This window comes from Meles meles, chromosome 4 (genome assembly GCF_922984935.1).
Source record: "Meles meles chromosome 4, mMelMel3.1 paternal haplotype, whole genome shotgun sequence".
Classification (NCBI taxonomy): domain Eukaryota; kingdom Metazoa; phylum Chordata; class Mammalia; order Carnivora; family Mustelidae; genus Meles; species Meles meles.
The window spans coordinates 160,768,221-160,786,483 of record NC_060069.1 but is presented as its reverse complement, the minus strand read 5'-3'; the positions used below and the strand labels follow the sequence as shown (position 1 = coordinate 160,786,483).

Genomic DNA, 18,263 nt, shown 5'->3' with positions numbered 1-18,263 from the left:
TTATTTGCTCCTTCATATCCTCTTATCTGGACAAAATGACAAGGCGGAAAAAACACCACAAACAAAAGAACAAGAGACAGTACCGAAGGCTAGGGACCTAATCAACACAGACATTGGTACTATGTCAGATCAAGAGTTCAGAATGACGATTCTGAACATTCTAGCCGGGCTCGAAAAAGGCATGGAAGATATTAGAGAAACCCTCTCTGGAGATATTAAAGCCCTTTCTGGAGAAATTAAAGAACTAAAATCTAACCAAGTTGAAATCAAAAAAGCTATTAATGAGGTGCAATCAAAAATGGAGGCTCTCACTGCTAGGATAAATGAGGCAGAAGAAAGAATTAGTGATATAGAAGACCAAATGACAGAGAATAAGGAAGCCGAGCAAAAGAGGGACAAACAGCTACTGGACCATGAGGGAAGAATTCGAGAGATAAGTGACACCATAAGACGAAACAACATTAGAATAATTGGGATTCCAGAAGAAGAAGAAACAGAGAGGGGAGCAGAAGGTCTATTGGAGAGAATCATTGGAGAGAATTTCCCTAATATGGCAAAGGGAACAAGCATTAAAATCCAGGAGCTGCAGAGAACCCCCCTCAAAGTCAACAAGAATAAGTCCACACCCCGTCACCTAATAGTAAAATTTACAAGTCTTAGTGACAAAGAGAAAATCCTGAAAGCGGCCTGAGAAAAGAAGTCTGTAACATACAATGGTAAAAATATTAGATTGGCGGCAGACTTATCCACAGAGACCTGGCAGGCCAGAAAGAGCTGGCATGATATATTCAGAGCACTCAACGAGAAAAACATGCAGCCAAGAATACTCTATCCAGCTAGGCTATCATTGAAAATAGAAGGAGAGATCAAAAGTTTCCAGGACAAACAAAAACTGAAAGAATTTGCAAACACCAAACCAGCTCTACAGCAAATATTGAAAGGGGTCCTCTAAGCAAAGAGAGAGCCTAAAAGTAGTAGATCAGAAAGGTACAGAGACAATATACAGTAACAGTCACCGTACAGGCTAATAATGGCACTAAATTCATATCTCTCAATAGTTACCCTGAATGTTAATGGGCTAAATGCCCCAATCAAAAGACACAGGGTATCAGAATGGATAAAAAAACAAAACCCATCAGTATGTTGCCTACAAGAAACTCATTTTAGACGCGAAGACACCTCCAGATTTAAAGTGAGGGGGTGGAAAACAATTTACCATGCTAATGGGCATCAGAAGAAAGCTGGGGTGGCAATCCTTATATCAGATCAATTAGATTTTAAGCCAAAGACTATAATAAGAGATGAGGAAGGACACTATATCCTACTCAAAGGGTCTGTCCAACAAGAAGATCTAACAATTTTAAATATCTATGCCCCTAACGTGGGAGCAGCCAACTATATCAACCAATTAATAACAAAATCAAAGAAACACATCAATAATAATACAATAATAGTAGGGGACTTTAACACTCCCCTCACTGAAATGGACAGATCATCCAAGCAAAAGATCAACAAGGAAATAAAGGCCTTAAATGACACACTGGACCAGATGGACATCACAGATATAATCAGAACATTTCATCCCAAAGCAACAGAATACACATTCTTCTCTAGTGCACATGGAACCTTCTCCAGAATAGATCACATCCTGGGTCACAAATCAGGTCTCAACCGGTATCAAAAGATTAGGATTATTCCCTGCATATTTTTAGACCACAATGCTCTGAAGCTAGAACTCAATCACAAGAGGAAAGCTGGAAAGAACCCAAATACATGGAGACTAAACAGCATCCTTCTAAAGAATGAATGGGTTAACCAGGAAATTAAAGAAGAATTGAAAAAATTCATGGAAACAAATGATAATGAAAACACAACAGTTCAAAATCTGTGGGACACAGCAAAGGCAGTCCTGAGAGGAAAATATATAGCGGTACAAGCCTTTCTCAAGAAACAAGAAAGGTCTCAAGTACACAACCTAACCCTACACGTAAAGGAGCTGGAGAAAGAACAAAAAGAAACCCTAAACCCAGCAGGAGAAGAGAAATCATAAAGATCAGAGCAGAAATCAATGAAATAGAAACCAAAAAAACAATAGAACAAATCAATGTAACTAGGAGCTGGTTCTTTGAAAGAATCAATAAGATTGATAAACCCGTGGCCAGACTCATCAAAAAGAAAAGAGAAAGGACCCAAATCAATAAAATCATGAATGAAAGAGGAGAGATCACAACTAACACCAAAGAAATACAGACAATTATAAGAACATACTATAAGCAACTCTACGCCAACAAATTGGACAATCTGGAAGAAATGGATGCATTCCTAGAGACATATAAAGTACCACAACTGAACCAGGAAGAAATAGAAAACCTGAACAGGCCCATAACCAGTAAGGAGATTGAAACAGTCATCAAAAATCTCCAAACAAACAAAAGCCCAGGGCCAGACGGCTTCCCAGGGGAATTCTACCAAACATTTAAAGAAGAACTAATTCCTATTCTCCTGAAACTGTTCCAAAAAATAGAAATGGAAGGAAAACTTCCAAACTCATTTTATGAGGCCAGCATCACCTTGATCCCAAAACCAGACAAGGATCCCACCAAAAAAGAGAACTACAGACCAATATCCTTGATGAACACAGAAGCAAAAATTCTCGCCAAAATACTAGCCAATAGGATTCAACAGTACATTAAAAGGATCCTATTCACCACGATCAAGTGGGATTTATTCCAGGGCTGCAGGGTTGGTTCAACATCCGCAAATCAATCAATGTGATAGAACACATTAATAAAAGAAAGAACAAGAACCATATGATACTCTCCATAGATGCTGAAAAAGCATTTGACAAAGTACAGCATCCCTTCCTGATCAAAACTCTTCAAAGTGTAGGGATAGAGGGCACATATCTCAATATTATCAAAGCCATCTATGAAAAACCCACCGCAAATATCATTCTCAATGGAGAAAAACTGAAAGCTTTTCCGTTAAGGTCAGGAACACGGCAGGGATGTCCATTATCACCACTGCTATTCAACATAGTACTAGAAGTCCTAGCCTCAGCAATCAGACAACAAAAAGAAATTAAAGGCATCCAAATTGGTAAAGAAGAAGTCAAACTATCAGTCTTCGCAGATGATGTGATACTATATGTGGAAAACCCAAAAGACTCCACTCCAAAACTGCTAGAACTTGTACAGGAATTCAGTAAAGTGTCAGGATATAAAATCAATGCACAGAAATCAGTTGCATTTCTGTACACCAACAACAAGACAGAAGAAAGAGAAATTAAGGAGTCAATCCCATTTACAATTGTACCCAAAACTATAAGATACCTAGGAATAAACCTAACCAAAGAGACTAAGAATCTATACACAGAAAATTATAAAGTACTCATGAAAGAAATTGAGGAAGACATAAAAAAATGGAAAAATGTTCCATGCTCCCGGATTGGAAGAATAAATATTGTGAAAATGTCTATGCTACCTAAAGCAATCTACACATTTAATGCAATCCCTATCAAAATACCATCCATTTTTTTCAAAGAAATGGAACAAATAATCCTAAAATTTATATGGAAGCAGAAAAGACCTCGAATAGCCAAAGGAATATTGAAAAAGAAAGCCAAAGTTGGTGGCATCACAATTCCAGACTTCAAGCTCTATTACAAAGCTGTCATCATCAAGACAGCATGGTACTGGCACAAAAACAGACACATTGATCAGTGGAACAGAATAGAGAGTCCCGAAATCGACCCTCAACTCTATGGTCAACTAATCTTTGACAAAGCAGGAAAGAATGTCCAATGAAAAAAAGACAGCCTCTTCAATAAATGGTGCTGGGAAAATTGGACAGCCACATGCAGAAAAATGAAATTGGACCACTTCCTTACACCACACACGAAAATAGACTCCAAATGGATGAAGGACCTCAATGTGAGAAAGGAATCCATCCAAATCCTTGAGGAGAATGCAGGCAGCAACCTCTTCGACCTCAGCTGTAGCAACATCTTCCTAGGAACAACGGCAAAGGCAAGGGAAGCAAGGGCAAAAATGAACTATTGAGATTTCATCAAGATCAAAAGCTTTTGCACAGCAAAGGAAACAGTTAACAAAACCAAAAGACAACTGACAGAATGGGAGAAGATATTTGCAAATGACATATCAGATAAAGGGCTAGTATCCAAAATCTATAAGGAACTTAGCAAACTCAACACCCAAAGAACAAACAATCCAATCAAGAAATGGGCAGAGGACATGAACAGACATTTCTGCAAAGAAGACATCCAGATGGCCAACAGACACATGAAAAAGTGCTCCGCGTCACTCGGCATCAGGGAAATACAAATCAAAACCACAATGAGATATCACCTCACACCAGTCAGAATGGCTAACATTAACAAGTCAGGAAATGACAGATGCTGGCGAGGATGCCGAGAAAGGGGAACCCTCCTCCACTGTTGGTGGGAATGCAAGCTGGTGCAACCACTCTGGAAAACAGCATGGAGGGTCCTCAAAATGTTGAAAATAGAACTACCCTATGACCCAGCAATTGCACTACTGGGTATTTACCCTAAAGATACAAACATAGTGATCCGAAGGGGCACGTGTACCCGAATGTTTATAGCAGCAATGTCTACAATAGCCAAACTATGGAAAGAACCTAGATGTCCATCAACAGATGAATGGATAAAGAAGATGTGGTATATATACACAATGGAATACTATGCAGCCATCAAAAGAAATGAAATCTTGCCATTTGCAACGACGTGGATGGAACTAGAGCGTATCATGCTTAGTGAAATAAGTCAATCGGAGAAAGACAACTATCATATGATCTCCCTGATATGAGGACATGGAGAAGCAACATGGGGGGGTAGGGGGATAGGAGAAGAATAAATGAAACAAGATGGGATTGGGAGGGAGACAAACCATAAATGACTCTTAATCTCACAAAACAAACTGGGGGTTGCTGGGGGGAGGTGGGATTGGGAGAGGGGGAGGGGGCTATGGACATTGGGGAGGGGAGGCGAACCATAAGAGACTATGGACTCTGAAAAACAACCTGAGGGTTTTGAAGGGTCAGGGGTGGGAGGTTGAGGGAACAGGTGGTGGGTAATGGGGAGGGCACGTTTTGCATGGAGCACTGGGTGTTGTGCAAAAAGAATGAATACTGTTACGATGAAAAAATAAATAAAGTGGAAAAGAAAACCAGCAGGAATGCTGATTTAGTGAATAACGAATCATTGTTTCCAGTTGACAAACAGGGACAGGGTCAGCTGCCTATGAGCTTCCGGTCTTTGTCAGCTGATCAGTTCATGACCTTGTTTTGCGGGTGTCTATGTAAAGACACCTAGTTGAATACACGTTGACGCAGAAACACGGAGCTCACAGCCAATGCACCAGGAGTCCTCTGAACAGATGCTCAGTGTGTCCCAGGCCCCACTCCTGCTCACAGCATTTGTTAAGCACCTACGGCATGTCAGACCCGGTGTCCTGGAAAACCAAGGCTTCCTGTTTCAGTCAGTTCGATTCCATCCGGCCCCTCTCGTGCTCTGCTCCAAACTCAGCCCCAGCCTGTGGGGTGCGGAGCCCCAAACCAGCCTCACCTGAAGTGAGGGTTCCTGAGTGGGCACCGTAGGTATTCCAGCATGTTCTTTCTTCACAGATAGATGGCCCTTCCTGTTAGTGCTCTAGGGGGGCAGCAGAATCTGGAGAGAGAGGTTCTGGTCTGGCAGTGTCCCTCATGGGTAGGGGGTAGGGATGGCGGATGGGAGAATGGGGAGGGCACTTCGATGTCGCGTCTGAGCCTGGCTGTCCTCTGAGTGAAGAAGCCACACCAGGTGGACTCCAGAGCGCTCTCTCCCTGGGAGAGGGGACAGTCAACTTGGGAGAATGGACAGTCCACTTCTACCTTGTGGATGGCAGGTCAGGACAAGCCCAGGGGAATCCCTAGACACCTGCTATTTGGGGCCAAAATGAAAGTGATTCCAAGCACCTCGAGGCAGGTGTGCGCCCAGGGGAAATTCTATTCTCCCGGAGCCGTACTGAGCTTTCTTCCACCACCTTCTCTTTCAATCTCCACGAAAATCGTAACCCCAGCAAAAGAAGCCCCCGGAGCAACGCTGACATCTCTGGGCTGCCTCTGGTCCCTGCAGAATCCTCCCATGGCGGGCAGGGGTGCCTGGTGTGGGAGACGTTACTTAGGCCGGCGAGAAGCTGGCCTGCATCCCTGTGCTAAAGGGACACAGGCCTCGTACCACCTGCTGAAGGGGACCCCACACCACCCACCTGCCTTCACTCTTGCAGAAGTCTATGTGCGTTGGTAGTTGGTAATAATGTTTCCTCTTAGCAGGAGGGAAACCCGCCCCCGCCTGTGGTCATCCATGAAAGGCATAAGGTGCCGCCCCCTGCTGGAAGCTGATTGAAACTGGTTCAACCTCCGTTGTTCTCGCCGCATCCCCTCTTACAAGCAAATTCTCAGACTGTGCCAAAGTACTACTGGGGATCATAGCGTCCCAACGGTCAGAAGGGACCTGGGGGTTGGGGCTGGTTGGGAGGGGACATGTCACCATTCAGCTACCCCGGAGAGGCGGTCGTCTGGCTCGGCCCGAAGCCCCCGCTGCCTGGGAACGCACAGCTCCCGGGGCAGCTACTCCCTTTCTGGACAGCCGGCAGAAAGCGCTCCCACTGCCCACTCTGGTTGTGCAGGACATGTCCCCAGAGAACATTCGCTCCCCTCCTCCTTCGGACGGCTCTCCTGTAGGCTTGGGCCACTCGAGGCCTTTACGGGACATGGAGGCAGATACCCTTGTGTCCTGCCTGGACACAGCCCGCCGTTCGGGTTCCTGCGCCCAAGCTGCCTACGGCTGAGTGTCTCTGCGGGTCCCCAGCCCTGACCAGACCAAGAAGAACAGTAGAGACACTGCAGGGCTCCTCAAGGGCAATTCAAGGTCAAGGCCTTCGTGGCCTCCCACCATCTGCCTGAGAGACCCTGCCAGGTGCCCCTGTGACCGGCTTGAAAAGTTTCAGCGCTAAGCCAGCCCCCGGACGACGGGAAAGCTGGACAGACGCCTGGCCAGTGCACGTGATAAACCCCTGTTGCGTCTGCTCATTTCTTTTTGCCTGTTTGTGAAATACTCACTTCAGCAGGTCTAGTTAGCCACAATCCTGCACCTCCCATACTGAGGATTCTTTTTCTTGCAATAAGAACGTTAAAGGGCTACTCTCTAGCGAACCTCAAATGCCCAAGACAATATTGTCAGCGTGTTCACCTTCTAATGGGAGGCCTGGGCCTTTGACCCCCGTCACCCACTCCTGCTTTCCTATGTTTTCTGCTGCTTTGCCTCTCATCCTCGTGTCCCCGGGGCCTCTCGTGAACAGCCACGTTCTTTGCTCGGCTGCCGAGGGCCCCGCCGTGGGCACCACGGGGTCTCACCCACTATCATTTTCAGGGTCCTTCCCCCAGAACATGAGGCATCAGAAGCACGTCTGGTAGAAACGAGTTTATTACAAATCAGTGAGATACAGGGTCTAAGAGTGCCCGCCCCAAGCTCCCCAAACGCTCCCAAAACATCAGCGGCATGAAAGCAGGGTGCCAAAGCAGGAACTAAGCATTCTACGACGTTGCTTCGCGTGCACTGGTCCCCATGGGAGGCACAGAGGGTTCGGGGGAGCAGTCCCAAGGGTGGAAATGCATTTTTCCTAACTGGGAAGGCAGCGGTGGCGACAGCGGTCCTCCAGGCCAAATCACGACCTACGTCCTCTTCCTAGCTCTGTGCCCGCGCAGGGACAGGCACGGATAATGGCTGGGAAGACTGGCTGCTGCCTGCTCGAGGATCTGTGACATGGGTTCGGGGGAGAGCGTGGGTCCGGCTCCTGGCAGAGGTGCCCTGGAGACGCGGGCCGGTCCAGGAGCTGCCTTAACCGGGGAACTTGGCCAGGCGGCGCCGAGCCTGGGCCAGCCGCGCCAGCCGCTCCTTCAGGAACTTCCTCTTGTCGCTGGTGTCACTGCGCTCCTTAAGGAGCCAGTTGTAGGTGTCCTTGTCCTGGAGCAGCTGCAGCATGGCCTTCTGCAGCTTCTGCCCGTACACTTGCAGGATGAAGTACTGGATAATCAGGGGGATGTGGCTGGAGATGCGCGTGGTGGCCTCCTGGCGGGGAAGAAGAGGTCAGGGTCACCGTCACGGAGGGCTGAGGGGCCCACAGCAGCCTGCGAGTGTCGGGCACGGCTGGGCAGGTGCACTTCCCCGGCTGGGCCTCCAACCCAGCAGTGTCCTCTGGGGAACCCCTGGTGCAGGGAGCGCCCCAGCCCCGACGCCACCTCCCCCCGCCGCACCCGAGTGTTCCTTCTGATCAGAGAGGGTAAAACGGGTTTGAAAAGGGTAAATGCACAGACTGAGCACAAAAACTCCAATTTCAATGGATTTGCAGCTCTGCTGGAAAGATTTTAGGACTTGGTTTTTAATCCACATGAAAATTATTTAGCAGAAAAAAGGGCTGGGCTGTCAAAAGCCACAGAGGGGCGTCCTCTGCTGTTTCTGCATGTTCCAAGTCGGTGTCAGCCCTTCCCCCTCCCTCCCTCCTCCCTCCCTCCTCCTGTTCCTGAGACAGGCTGATGTCCCTTCCACGTCTCAATGCCTCTGTTCCCTCCCCCAGAAAATAGTGAGACTCGGAGCACTTGGCCTCACGAGATATTTAAAAAGATTAAAGAAGCTGAAAGGGAAAAGTTGGAAGAGAGGCCAGGCGTGGACTAGGCGCTCGGTGAAGGCCGCCCGAGAGGCCATGCAGCAGAGCTGGGACACAGCTCTGGGCTCCAGGGTGACAGCTAGCGAGGGATGTGGCCTGCCACCACAGCAGGCAGAGGGAAGGGGACGAGGAGCCACAGGGGATCCCCCAGATGGGCCACGTTTGCGGGAAACCATCTCTCCGGTAATGGAGAAGAAATTTCTGAGTGGTGACAGCCAGCTGCCTTGGCCCTCACCGACCCACAGGGCCATTGTGCCAATCCCTGACCTAGGGACACCTGCCCGAGTTCATGATGAGCGCACCAGGGAGACAGACGGCTACGAGGACACCTGCGTCCTGACCACAGAACAGCACAGGCCCTCATGCTGCAAAGGGGAGTTGAGGACGCAGATGGGGTTAAGATCGTCAGCTGATGTTAAACTAGGGAGAGTATCCTGCATTGTCTGGAGGGCGGGGTGCAAAGGAGGGAAGCCGGCCGCAGATTCGGACGGCGTGTGGTCCGGAAGGAGGTCGGAGATGCATCATCGCTGGCTTTGAAGATGGAGGAGTGGCCATGCCCTGAGGACCTCGGGTGGCCTCCAGAAGCTGCACGAGGCAAAGAGACAGGTTCTCCCCTGGAACCTCAAGGGGGAGCCCAGTTCCACTGATACCTTGCTTTTAGCCAGGGAGAATCATACGTAAATGGAGAAAAGTAGCATTCTCGTTAGATTCAGACAAAATGAGGCTGCCTTCTGACTCCCCGGTTGTTTCCAGATGCACTAAAAGGATCAGAAGCGGGGGCTCCGGGAGTGAAACCGGAAAGGCAAGGGGGATGGGAAGCTATCGCTCTGTGCCGCGCGGGGAGGGTTTGTTGGGAAAACGCACAAGAATCAGCTGCAGAAACCATATCCAACAGCAAACAGAAGACAAAATGGAAAAAGTGCGCCCAGTCTATGCAGAGAGAGCGTTGAAACACTTCCGAGGCTCCCCCAGAAGGAGATCTTCAAGCGGAGAGACCCTCGATATTCCTGGACAGAGAAATCTCAACATCATGAGGATTTCGAGTCTCCTTGGCAGACCGGTAAAGGAATATAAACGCAGTGAGCATGTCAGCAGCTCTCGCCTCATCGGGAACGCGATAAGCGAATCCGACAATTCACACTGAAACAAACAAACAAGAATGGGCGGAACACTCCTGCCCAAGGCCAGGTAGAATCACAGACCGCATTGCCTGCCCATACTCTCAGCAGCATTATCCGGCCCGAAGGGGCAGACAAGTGAAATGTACACGGACAGATGAGCGGATAAACCAGATGTGGTCGGTCCCTACGACGGAAAGTCACTCTACTCTAAAAGGAAGGCATTCTGGCACATGTCCCAGCAAAGACGAGCCTTGAGGACATTATGCCAAGTAAAATAAGCCAGACACATAGGGACAGAGATTGCACAGGTCTCCTTACATGAGCTACTTTGAATATGAAAATCCACGGAATTGGAAGGTGGAATTGGAAATTGGAAGGAGGATCGGGGTGGCCGGAGGGGATGGGGGACTCCATGTTTCATGGGGACGGGATGGGGACTGTCCTGGAGGCAGACAGGGGGACGACTGCACGACAGTGTGAGTGTGCCTAAAGCCACTGACCAGGACACATAAAGACAGTTAAGATGGTAAATATTACGTGATGTATATTTTACCGCACTATTTGGGGATATCAGCTACACTAAACATTTAAGATTTGTATAAAAAGCTGCGAATGTAATCATGTCAATACTGATTAGGAAAAGTAAACCAACAGAAGAGAATTCAGGATCTAGGAAAAGACCCCTGGACACAAGAGGAGGAGGGTGACCGATTAAAGGCATATTACGCACCAGGGGGCCTGGGACAGGTCCTTCAAGTTCAAGGACAACCATCAGCCATCTAGAGCAAGCCTCATTCTGGACATCATGTAATTCCAAATGGATCACAGTTTAAATATAAAAGTTGAAATGATACAGTACTTTTAATATACAGACTTTGTTTCTAAATCTCAGAGACAAAGTCCAACAGTGTTAGTGGAGACATTTTGACAAAAAGTTCAGAAGCCCCACAAGGAAATAACTATTAAGCCCAACTCAGAAATCTAGAAAACACCAGCATGGTCTAAAACCACCAAAAAGAAAGTCACCAGGCAGATGACAAACTGGGGTATTTGCACCAAGATCTGAGACCCTGCTCTGCAGAGAATTTCTGCCAGAAGCACAGTTTCCTAAATAGGAAACAGAAATAGCTCTTGCGCTGTGAAACCACACCCCACCTCACTGTAATAAGAGAAAACACAACAAGAGCTCATGTTTGACCAGTCGCCATGTCGAGAAGCCAACAACCTCAGTGGAGACCAAACTGCCAAGTGTGGATGAAGCAGGCCATCTGTGGGGGAGAATCATCAACGTAAAGGAGTGCGCTACGTTCATAGATCACCGTGGCCCGGCCAAAGCACTCAGTTATTCAATCAAACGCTAACTTAGATATTGCTATATTTTGTAAATGTGGTTAACATCTCCAGTCAGTTGACGCTGAGTAAGGGAGATTATCTGAGATCACTAGGGTGGGCCTCGTCCAATCAGTTGAAGGCCTTAAGCACCAAACAGAGATTTTCCTGAAGAAGAAGAAAGCTTTCCCTTGGATGATGTCAAGAAACCAGAGAAGGCCCTCTTTTGGGGAGAAGGGCTGGCTCAGGACGGGGTGGGTGGGGACATCTTCCACCATCAACTCATTCTCCTCCCGGGATTCTCTCTGTGTGTGCGTTGCCTCCTCTAAACCTCTTCGTGAGGCCCACGATCAGACAGGTAGTAGGCTTAACTGCGGGAGAAGCCAGGGAGCATGGGTGCCTCCTGACTAGCCCTTCACAGGACTCACTCATGTGGGCACACGTCACAGCATCTGCAGGCAATGGAGTCTGACCGGCTCTGCCCCACAGCAAGGGCATCCCCTGGGAGCCCATTAGAGACGCACAATCCTCACCCCACCTCACACCTGCAACCCACATCCGCATGACAGCCAGATCCTGGGAGACCTGCATGCGCTGCTGAATTCGAGAAGCCTGAAAGCATCCACATACTGACTTGATGGAGATATCTGGTAAACCGAGAGAAGCCTATTTGCTTTACCTGTCCAGACCCTGACCCATCTCAGCGGCTCTGAGGTGGTCATCCTTCCCCAGCATGAATGAGACTGCTTTCCACATTCGTTGAAATGGACAGCAGCCATCAAAGCATGTGTCTCTGTGAGTTGCTTCTACTGGGCACACGGCCATTGCCCACCGACACTGAGCGGAGGGTCCTACCCATGCTTATCTCACTGAAGATTCACAAGAACTGGGAGGAGATACCACTTTACAGAGAAGAAAGCTGAGGCTCAGAGAGGTCCATTAACCTGGCCAGGACCACACAGCCTGTCCACACCAGAAGTGGGTGGCTCTGAGCCCTGGCCTCTGCTCGCCTCTCCGAGGCTCAATGTCTCCACAGAGCTCCCAGAAGGGCCTGAAAGACGAGCCGACTGGTGGTCACCATGCGGAGCCCGGGAGGCCAAAGAGGCATTCACGAGACAAGGACACAGACTGAAAACCGGCCTTCGGAGGTGCCCACGGACGTACCTGACGGTAAGCCATCAGATGCTCAAAGATCTCAGACAAGGAGATGTTTACTGGAGAAAGTTCTTCAGTGTTTGTCTTTTGGTTCTTCTTTCCCTCTTCCGAGTCCTTCTCTCGGACCCTCTGCAGTGCCCGCTGATACACTTGGTCCTGGCAGTAGACGATCTGCTCCATTTGAAAGTGAAGGCGGATGGACTTCTCGGCTTCCTCTTCTAGCTCAAATTTAATGTCCTCAATTTTGGACTGCAGCAAGAGAGAAGCACAACGAAGGTCCCTCAGAAACAGATCGCCGGCGTGAGGAAGGAGGTCCTCCGCAGAGCCCACGGCTAGCCGGCTCCCAGGTGAGCCAAGACAGCACCCCATGCTGGCTTGTCTAGGATGGGGCTCCCACCCTGGCTGGGCTTGGAACCTCCCAGGAGCCTGGACGCCCCTCCTGAAATCCAAATGGGCTGGCTTGTGGGCCCAAGGTCTCAGCTTCTGTCTTTCTCTTTGGGGAGACTTTCCCATCGAATCAGGACTACATGCCCCATCAGAGCGCTCATGGGAATAAGAGAGGGGCCAAAAATTTAAGTCAGTTCAATTCTGCATGCTTCGTGTCCCTACAGTTTGGAGAAACTGGCCGGGGCATCGGTCTGTCACACAGAGAGTATCTGGACTTCCCAGAACTCACACTCAGGGCCACCAATTGTGACACATAGTGGCAGGGGCACCCCAAGCCCCAAACATTTTCTTCCGTGCTCATTCCAGAGGTCCGGGCAGCAGAAGTAGTCCACCCCAAGCCCCCCAGCCTGTGCAAGGCCAAGCTAGTCTTCCCAGCGGTGCTGGGTGCTAGGGGGCAATAGTGTGTGTTCCCCCAAATTCACAGGTTGAAAGCTTAATCCCCAGTGTGATGGCATCGGGGGGGACTTTAGGGGGTCAGGCCTGGCCAGTGAAGCCCTTACAGATGGGGTCAATGCCCTTGTAAGAAGAGACACCGGAGTGCTTTCTTTCTCCCTTACTCTCCCCCTCCCTCCCTCCCTCCCTCTCTCTCTGTCTCCTGAGGATACAAGGGGGTAGCGGCCACGACAAGCCATGAATTGGGCCCTCAGCAGACATGGGATCTGAGCACCTCGATCGGGGCCCTCCAGCCTCCAGAATGCGAGGGTTCAGTGACTATCTAACTTATCCAGTAAGCTGGCCAAGGCCACGCTCTGGGCCACGTGGGCCCGGGCTGAGCCGCGGGGAGCCCCGGTTTCTGAGAGTGGACCAGGGAGGTGTGACTTCCTCCTGCCTCCTCACTCTCGGAAGACACCAGGTGTCCGTGCGGCTTCCTCAGTGAGTTTCAAGGTTAAAGCCATTGTGATCAGAGGTGAAGGTGTTCCACAGGAGCTATGTGTCTCCTTTGTTCTTGTGGTTTTGAGGATTTGGTTTCTAGGTTTCTACGCTCCGTCTCACTCGTTCAGCCTGCCTTACTGCTTCCAACCAGACCTCACCGGCAGGACCACCGGTAAATTTCACTACCGAGTGGGACTCTTCGCTTCTCCAAACACCCAGTAAAGTCGAGACGGTCTTAATCCAAGAAATTGATTTTCCAGCAGCAGGCTGACTTTTTTTTTTTTTTTTTAATAACATGTGGTGGTCAGTTTTACCTTGGTAGTTCTGTAGAGGTTGAAAAATTCATCAAAGTTTGCTTTCGAAATACCTGTGAAGGCAGCCTGGACCATATCTGAGGAAAAAACAAGATTCTCTCATAATCGTACATTGCCAAAAAAAAAAAAAAAAAAAGAGGGTGAAATATCCAGAAATGAAGTTTCCTCCCCTCCCTCCTGACCCGTCTTCCCATTCAGGGACATACGCGCCTGCCTTTTTTGCTGGAGGGTCTCTGGCTTAAAGTCTAATTGTCCCCTGGCCTATTTCTTTGACATTTAAACTTTGCAGCCTGGGGCGCCTGGCTAGCGCAGTTGGTTAAGATTCCAGCTCTAGGTTTGGGCTCAGGTCCTGATCTCAGGGTCCTGGGATTGAGCCCCGCATCCCGCATCGGGCTCCACACCCCACAGGGAATCTGCTTGGGATTCTCTTTCCCTCTGCTCGTCTCCCTTCTTGTGCTTTCTCCCTAAAATAAATAAAATCTTAAAAAAAATTTTTTTTCACCCGAGACAGAGATAGTTGCAAAGAATGTAATCTCTGGTATGTTATAACTATATAAATATTTTATAGTAAGACACAGCACTCTCACATACATCAATGGGCTCTAAATGGCCATGTTATTTATTTGGGAAAAAAAAAAAACATGAACATGCTCTTATCATCAGAAAATTTACATTTTTTTAAAGATCTTATTTACTTATTTGACAGAGAGAGAGAGACAGCAGGAGAGGGAACACAAGCAGGGGGAGTGTGAGAGGAGAAGCAGGCTTCCCACCAAGCCAGGAGCCCGATGCAGGGCTCGATCCCAGGGCCCTGAGATCATGACCCGGGCTGACGGCAGACACCCAATGACTGAGCCCCCGGTGCCCCATCATTATATCTTTATTTTTTGTATATTTTTAGTTTGTGAAACTCCTCATATTTCCATTGGCCTTCCTGACAAAATTTTGTCCTAATACGACGCGCAGCATCTTTATGCTTGAAATTTTCTTTAGGTAAGCTACACACCACGCATGGAACCCAGCGTTGGACTTGAACTCATAACCCTGAGTTCGAGACCTGAGCGGGGATCAAAAGTCAGACGCTCGGCTGACCCAGGCGCCCAGAAAATCTTTCCCTGACTCCACATCTTGTCTTCCGGAAACAGAGGAGGTGTACATACATAGATGTTTTAGAGTTTTTGTCTGTGACGGTAAGGCTCTAACAGCACAACACAATGACCAGTTTTGATACACAATCATTAAGACTCAAGGTAAATGGGGCGCCTGGGTGGCTTAGTGGGTTAAGCCTCTGCCTTCGGCTCAGGTCGTGATCTCAGGGTTCTGGGATCGAGCCCCACATCAGGCTCAGCAGGGAGCCTGCTTCCCCGACCCCCACCTCTCTCTGCCTGCCTCTCTGCCTACTTGTGATCTCTCTCTGTCAAATAAATAAAATAAAATATTAAAAAAAAAAGACTCAAGGTAAAACTGTATTAGAAATACATCTGTTAAGGTGCTGTCATGGGACAGTCCCCAACCTCTACGGGTTCACGGATCCATAAATGATTATTACTTCCTGCTGAAAGGAGACAGTTGAGGCATGAGTGACAATATGGCATCAGCCAGGGTGGGGACAGAGAAAAGAGATTCGGTGACAGAGAGCATGGCAGTTACAGGAGACGGGAGAGATGCCTCTCTCCTGAGTGGCTGCAGACGCTCTCCCACCTGCCGTGACAACAAAGCACCGACTCCAAGGCCTGGAGAATCTCAGAACTCTCCCACAATGGACAGTTCTTTAGCGGTGAACCGTGACCCTCAGAGGTGTCAAATAAATGCAGGATTTGAGTCTGAAGAAATCACAGCTCTGGAACTGCCTGGAGGTGTGGACAGTAAGACACAGGTATCTGGTCTGTGCTCCTGGTTCCTGATGCGGAGTTCCTAAACCCCTTACAGTCTCCTGGGTGGTAGGAATATCTCTCGTTCTAACGAGGGGACCCTTGGTGGGCCCTGGACAGCTTCAGGACAGGGGGCCTGGTCACTGTCTGGAGGAGAAGCCTGGAACTTTCAGCACCCCCTTGCCACCCCTGGGGAGGGGGGAGGGGCTGGAGATGGAACTGATAATTGATGATGTCCTTGTGATCATTGATTATACCTCCTTTAAATCCCCTAAGTGACAGGGTTCAGAGAGCTTCTAGGTTCACAAACACACCCACGGACCAAGAGGGTGGTACCCCCCACCACAGGACAAAAACACCTGCCCTTGGGACTCTCCTAGACCTCCCCTATGGATATCTTTCATTCACGTCCTTTACAGTAACCTGGCAAAGGTAAGTACGTCCTTTAAGATAAGCCAGCAGAGATAAGTAAAGTGTGTTCCCGCATCCTGTGAGCTGTTCTAGCAAAGTACAGAACCTGAGCAGGGGGCTATGCGAACTCTAATTAGTAATATGTCCATCAGAAGCATGGACAAGGCGGGGGGGTCCCGCGGGGCTGAGCCCTGAAGCTGGAAGATGGGTACTAACTCAGGTTCAGAACTGAATCGAAATGTTGAACCAGAGAATTAATCGGTTCTTGGGAGGTGAAGAAACACCCCAGGAGGAGAGCTGTGGAGGTCAGCACTGGTTTGGGTGCAAGCCTTTCCCTCCCTGGGAAATAAAATGCCTAAAAGCAAAATCAAGAACTCACCCGTTACCGTGTGCAGCATATCGACGGCAGGTTCCTCCAGTTCTTTGATTTGCTGTTTTATGATAATCTCAAACGTCTTGTAATTGACAAACCCCGGCAGCTCTCTGCCACGATACCGATTTTCAAATTTCTCAATTTGTTTATATATAGCTTTGTAACCTGGAAAAGAAGCGTTTGGAGTTATTTTACAAACAGAACCTTGTGGGTTTTTTTTTTTTTAAATACAGTATCATTCTGGACTTTCTGAAAACACAGAGAGGCAAGGGGAAAAAAAATCAAATCTGATTTGCAAATGGAAAAAAAAATTCAGGGATTGCAATTAAAAAACGGATCTCAAGACCATTTTCCTGAAGTCATCTCAAGGAGGCAAGTGCACAGCCAGCGTGTGAGGCCAGAGGGCAGTGAACCTCGGGAGGAGGGAAAGGGAGGAAGGAAGGAATTTCCTCTTGGGGGAGAAATTCTATAGCTGTTTACCAAGGAAATTGTATCACCGTCCAGAATCAGCGACTCATCACACATCCAAGTATCCACGTACAACAGCAGGAGTAGAAATTGTTCATAGATCAGAGGAGACAACAGAGTAACCAGATACATAAGATCCCATTTTGCTACTTAAAACACTTTTTTTCTTCTTTATACTTTTGCAATTTTTTTTTATTCTCAACAAACTGGACTATGGAGGATACTTCAGCAGTGCAAGATCAGAGAGCTTTGGTTCCTCTTTTTGAAGAACTAACCAGGAATCGTGGTCTGGGTCTCCTCTTTTGGTCAGGAGAAATTTTCTCATAGGCATTTTTTTTTAATCGTGATATACTTCACATACTATAAAATTCACCCTAATAAAGCGTAGAGTTCAGTGATTTTTAGTGCATGAGGGACATAGTGCAACTATCCCCACCAGCTAATTCTCAAACACTTCCATCATCCCAAGGAAGCCTGTGCCCATCAGCACACGCTCCCCACTCCCCACCTCTCCCAGCCCCTGGAAACCACTAATCCACTTTCTATCTCTATGGATTTGCCTGTTCTCGACATTTCATATCAATGGAATCAAAGATCCTGGGGCTCTCTGTGTCTCACTTCCTACCCTTAGCATGAGGGCCTCAAGGCTCACGCATGTTGTACCAAGTTCAGTGCTCCATGCCTTTCCACGGCTGAGTAATAGTCCACGGTCTGCTGTCAAAGGCTGACTGTGACTCCCCAAAATGGGTATGTTTCAAGTCCTAATGCCTAGTGTTTCAGAAATGTGATTGTGCTTGGAGCTGGAGATGGTCAGATCCCATCTGTCAGGGGTCCTTAGAGGAGGAAAGCAGGACACAGACTCACACAGGAAAGTCACAGGGAGAAGGCGGCATCTACAAGCCAAGGAGAGAGGCATCTGGAGAAGCACGGGTTAGTCATCCTAGCGGGTGTGAGTGGGGCTCTCCTGTGGATTTGGCTTGCGTCCCTCTGATGGCTAATGACACTGAGTCTATCCCCGTGCCTCTGAGCCATCTGTACGTCTCCTTTTAGAGATATGTCTACTCTAATCCTTTGTCCATTTTTAATTTGGATGATTTGTCTTTTTGTTGTTGAATCTGAAGAGCTCTTTGTATATTTTGGATACGGGGCCCTTACAG

The 18,263-nt window shown here is 48.3% G+C and overlaps 1 protein-coding gene across 2 annotated transcripts in view; it reads right to left on the bottom strand.

Moving 5' to 3' along the window:
• Positions 1–7,493: 7,493 nt before the first annotated feature.
• The window catches only part of MX1 (MX dynamin like GTPase 1), a 29,761-nt gene continuing 18,991 nt past the window's right edge, over positions 7,494–18,263 (bottom strand). For both annotated transcript variants that reach the window (XM_046003496.1, XM_046003497.1), the window contains 4 exons: positions 16,645–16,803; positions 13,984–14,060; positions 12,359–12,598; positions 7,494–8,149 (listed from right to left, as the gene is read on the bottom strand). In XM_046003496.1, coding sequence (XP_045859452.1) covers positions 7,919–8,149; positions 12,359–12,598; positions 13,984–14,060; positions 16,645–16,803 — 707 coding nt within the window. In that variant the 3' untranslated portion in view covers positions 7,494–7,918. The remainder of the gene's footprint in view (positions 8,150–12,358; positions 12,599–13,983; positions 14,061–16,644; positions 16,804–18,263) is intronic.